The sequence below is a fragment of the Cariama cristata genome, unplaced genomic scaffold, assembly GCF_000690535.1.
Source record: "Cariama cristata isolate BGI_N322 unplaced genomic scaffold, ASM69053v1 scaffold31472, whole genome shotgun sequence".
In the NCBI taxonomy this organism is placed as follows: domain Eukaryota; kingdom Metazoa; phylum Chordata; class Aves; order Cariamiformes; family Cariamidae; genus Cariama; species Cariama cristata.
Genome location: NW_009604898.1, coordinates 11,939 through 16,715, shown reverse-complemented (window position 1 = coordinate 16,715; position 4,777 = coordinate 11,939). Strand labels below are relative to the sequence as shown.

Here is a 4,777-nt window from a genome sequence, read left to right as displayed (position 1 = left end):
CAGCGCCCTGGCTGCAGCCCCGACCTCCCCTGGGTTACCAGGGATAGAGAACAGGGTGGCAGAGAGAAATGCAGTTTATTCAGCTGAAGGACCCCCAGCAGGGGAAGCACTCTTCCTCTTTCTTTTTTACCCCTGGGGCAGGATTAACCCATCCCTCCTCACCCCACGGCCTCAGATGTGCCCACCCTTGTCCAGCCGCGCTCCTGCAGCCTCCCCGGAGCGCCCGGGCGGTGCACGGTGCTCGGTACCCGCAGTCACTGCACGGCTGGAGCAGAAGTGGTGCAGGCGGGGCACAGATGTTCTCTGGGAGAAGAGATGAAAGCAGGCACGGTCTCACAAGGAACGGCTACCGGTCCGTGCTATCCCAGCGGGATCTGGAGGTGTCTTCTAGGAACGGAGCCTTCGAGCACCCCCTCCAGCCCCAGGCTTGGAGAGAGAGGAGACGCAGGTCAGCACCGGAGTGCAGATGCTTAGCAAGGCATCCCCCCTGCAGAGAGGTGCTCTGCTTCCAGCGGCACCCTGTCCTCCACCCACACAAGAGCTTGGCAGAAGCGTCTCCTCTCCCACCCAAGCCACCACCCCGTGTCTCTGTGGGGCACCAAGGAGGATGCCCGAGCCGTGATCCCCGCTCTGGATGGGGATGCCGTGATTGCTACAGCCCTGCACAGCCAGGGCTCCTGCTCCCGTTGCTCGCGCTGTTCCGGATCTGCAGTCTGACCCGGTCCTGTGCCCGGGCACAAACACTGCCGACGGCCGGCCCCGCTCCGGGGCCGTGGGCAGCACAACGGCCGCAGAGGCAGCAGTGGTCAGCAAGCTCGGGAAGCAGCAAGAGACCCACGAGCAAAGCACCTCCGTTCACGCTGGGTACCCACCCGCGACGCTCGCTGCAGGAGGCGTGTCGGAGGGAGGCAGAGGATGGCTTCGGCATCATCAGAGGCTCAGCGAGGATGGGTTGGCTTTGCAAAGCAACAGCCGGTGGAGCTCAGGCTTCACTGAGAACGGGCAGCAAACACATCGTACAGACAGATGATGTGTTGATCCCCAGAACTGAATCAGACTGGATCCACCTACGAGGCATCGGTCCACCCACAGAGCCAGGGCTGCTCTACCGAGGCCTCCTCTCAGGCTCTTTCCGTGTTGTACAGCCAGGAACAGCAACTGCCGTGTGGTACGTGGTCTCAGGCCTTTCTCAGGCAGAGGTGAATGCCACAGAGGGCCTGTTGGTTTGGGTTTTTTCTAAATTTTGCCTCTTCCTCTAGGATGGGGAAGGCTTCAAGACCAAGGCAGGTTCTGGATGTGTATTGGATGTGGCCTTGAGCCTTCATGTCTAGGTGGTCTTGAGCCTTCATGTCTACCGGTGGGGCAAATGGCAGAGGTGGAAACAACTGCTATTTTATGCATAGCACCCTTATTTTCAGATTAGGGTACGTTTTTAGCTAAGAAGCCTCTTTTAAGGGAAATTTTCTTGCCATGTGGATTAAATGGACATAATTTTATGAGAAGTAATTAAATAACATCACAGCCTCTGGCAGAGTCAGCAGTGTGGCCACCGCTGCAGTGTGGCAGGGCAGGCAGAAGTGCTCCCATGGGATGAGTCGGTGCATAGGGACCCTCGCAGTCCCAAATCCACCCCTACAGCCCTGGTGGGACAAAGCAGCCCTCCCGCACGGGGTTTTCCCTGGCTCCAAGGCGGCCGTTCCTCCTGCTCCTTGGCCACATCTCAGCATTCAGCCAGTTACTCATTAACTCACTTTATAGCCCAGGCCAAACAGCAACAGCACAGCCCCTGCTGCCCTGCACCTCGCCGTGCCGGCTCCCATCCAGATACAGCTGCTGCCGAGGAACAGCGGGAGCCCTCTCTGTGTCCCCGGTCCCCGGCAGAGTTGGGAGATGGCCCAGGCTGCAGCTGGAAGGGCAGCGACTGGGAGCGCTTGCGGTCCAGGACAGATTTAGGATGTGCGCAGACGTCCCAGCCTCCGCTGTCTGGGCCAAGAGTCAAAGGCAACAGAGCCAGTGCTGTGCGAGCAGCCCTGCCCCGGGACCCCGGGGCTCAGCGCCCCCAGAGCTGGTGCTGAGGCAGAGGGGAGGGCAGGTGGACCCCAGGTCTGGGCAGGGGAAGCCGGGCAGCGATGGATGAAGGATCTTAGCCTGCGGAGCGAGTGCAGGAGACACAAGGCTGGCCTTGCTGAGGATCTCCAGGCAAAAATCTAAGGTGTGCCCTGCACCTGCAATTTGGGGTGCCTGGGGCCGGTGCAAAAGGGGCCATGCTGTGGCTCTGGGGGGCTGTGGACAGGCTGGCATTTGGCGATGCTGATGTCTGGGAATTAGGATCCAGACTGGCCCCACCCGGTCTGTGATCTCCTCCGCAGCTGGCGGGCCCCGAGTTCATGGTCGTGATGCAGGAGATGGGCTGGAAAGGCGGTGACAGCCCATCCTTACCGTGTCAGTCCTGGAGCCGCAGGCAGGACACGGTGGGGAGGGACTTGGTGCCTCTGCCAGGCAAGCGGCGGCGGGTCCCACTCCCTTTTCCCTCCGGCGGCCAGCTGGGAGAGCTGCAGCCGCACGTCCTTCTGCCGGTAGGAGTAGAGCAGGGGGTTCAGGAGGGAGTTGCACAGTCCCAGCAGCCAGAGGTAGTTCTCAATGACTCTGTAGGGGAAGCATTCCAGACAGATGGTTTGCACGATGCTGGCGATGAAGAACGGCAACCAGGACAGCGCGAAGCACCCGATGAGCACGGCGACGGTACGCATGGCCTTCATGTCGCTGGTGGTGCGGGACGGGGGGCAGCCGCCCACCAGCCCTGCGTGCTCCACTTCTTGGATGTGCTGCACGTGCACCGAGGCGATCTTCAGCATGATAAATGAAGAGAGAGAGCGCTGGAAAAAAGCCGATGCAGAAGACGGTGAGCATGTAGGAGGGATGGAAGACCCCGAAGAAGGAGCACTTGTCATCGGTGGAGACGTTCTGAAAGTCCGGGGTGAGGACTGGGAAGAAGCCGATGATGGCAGCAACCAGCCAGAGCCCCACCAAGCGCACCCCGACCCGCAGGCCTGTCACCAGCTGGAAATAGTGGAAAGGCTTCCTGACTGCTAGGTGCCTGTCGCACGCAACCAGAATGAGGGATAGGATAGAGGCAGCAGAAGAGGAGGTCACGAAAGCCATTCTCAGGACGCAGAAGATCTGGGGAGGACAAAAGGGCTGGGAAAACTCATCCATGACCAGACCCATAACCGTGAAGCCAACAATGGCATCTGCAACAGCGAGATTAAGGACAAAATAGAGCCCCTTGGAGCCGGTCTTCTGGATGAGGCGAAGGAGAGCGATGGCCACCAGCGTGTTGGCAGCGATGATGAGCGAGGCCAGCACAGCGAGGATGGCTCCCAGGGCTGAGCTAGCCACGGCTGTCCCCTGCGGGGCACAGCCCAAGGACGGCATGTCCCCAACACGATTCTAGGGCACCCCTCACCTGGGGATTCTCGGCAGGCACAGCTCAGCAGCCAGGCAGCAGTGAGGTGAAAGCCCGGGGCGCAGCAGCGTCTCTCCGGCTGGGGAGCAGAGCTCTGCCGAGCAGCTGCCTGCCAGAAGGGACCGGTGCACTCACAGCACAGGTCCCTCCCCTCCAGCCACGTTTCCAGACAACCCTGGAGCAGGGAGGCGAGCAGCGAGCGCCTGGGCAGGAAGCTGCCACGATGGCACTCGGGGTGGTGGACATCCCCTGGCCAAGCACCAAGGACCCGAGCGGAGCCAGGGTCCTGCTTTGACGCAGGTACTGGTAAGAGGGAACAAGCAAAGGGGGTTCCCAACACCCAGCCCCACTGGTACATGTAGGGGGCACAGCTTGTGGGGCTCCCAGGGGGTCATTGCCAGACCCAGGGCTGCCTCTTCCTGCAGGGACCGAGGGAACCCCCCTGATCCCGCGTTGCAGCAGGAGCCGTAAAAGTGACCTGGTAATATTGGGGAAAAGTACCGACAAGAGATGTCTGCTGAAGTACAGACGGAGAAAATGTCTGCCAGCCTGGGAACCCAGCGCATCCTTGGCAGGCGCAGGTGGGATAAGTGCAGCTGGGAGCCCAGGGCATCCTTGATGAGCCCAAAACAAAGCAACGGCTGTAACCTGCAGGGCGAAGAAACTGCCCCGACCTACAAAGGGGCCTCCTAAGCAAGCAGAAGTCAGCAACAGCTGTTCCAGGAGCTGGTGTCCTCTGCCCACCTACGCATCCACGTAAAAGTAACCTGCTACCTACCCAAAACGAGAGCTCGCCCCGCGCGACCCTTCAGACCCTCCTGGCTGACTCCAGGCTCCGTCAAACGGATCATCTCCAAAGAGGGACTTCATCCGTCATCGATTGAGCTCGCTCCTGGGAGCAGCTTAATGAACTGTACCATGGTACTTTGGATGAAATATATACTTGCTACTAATACTAAAAAAAAAAAAAAAAATAAAATTTATATACACATACACTTGCTTTACTAATCATAAGTGCATTTACCTTACTAATAGTTACTTGTAACAAAGAAATTAACGGAAACAAAGCCTCCACATCCTTGTGCGTTACAGAATCCCACGAACCCATCACATCCCTTAGACTCCCGCAGGGTGGGGAACCCTCGCAGGCTGCGACCGCCGCTGTTCCACCCCTCTACACAAAGTGCCACAAGCCACCTCTCCTGCCTCCTGAGCCGGAAAAATCCAAGCTGCCAGGGAACAGGGCAGGTTCGAGCCTTCCTCTGTCGAACAGTAACCTGCGGCTGGGGAGAGGCTGAGCGCGGGGCTCAG

At 59.5% G+C, this 4,777-nt stretch overlaps 1 protein-coding gene across 1 annotated transcript; it reads right to left on the bottom strand.

Annotated features, from left to right (window-relative positions):
- Nucleotides 1–2,443: 2,443 nt before the first annotated feature.
- On the bottom strand, nt 2,444–3,435 carry GPR119 (G protein-coupled receptor 119). Its single transcript, XM_009695774.1, is given in 3 exon segments — nt 2,444–2,519; nt 2,521–2,856; nt 2,858–3,435. Coding segments are annotated over 3 exon segments (990 nt in total).
- Nucleotides 3,436–4,777: the final 1,342 nt, after the last annotated feature.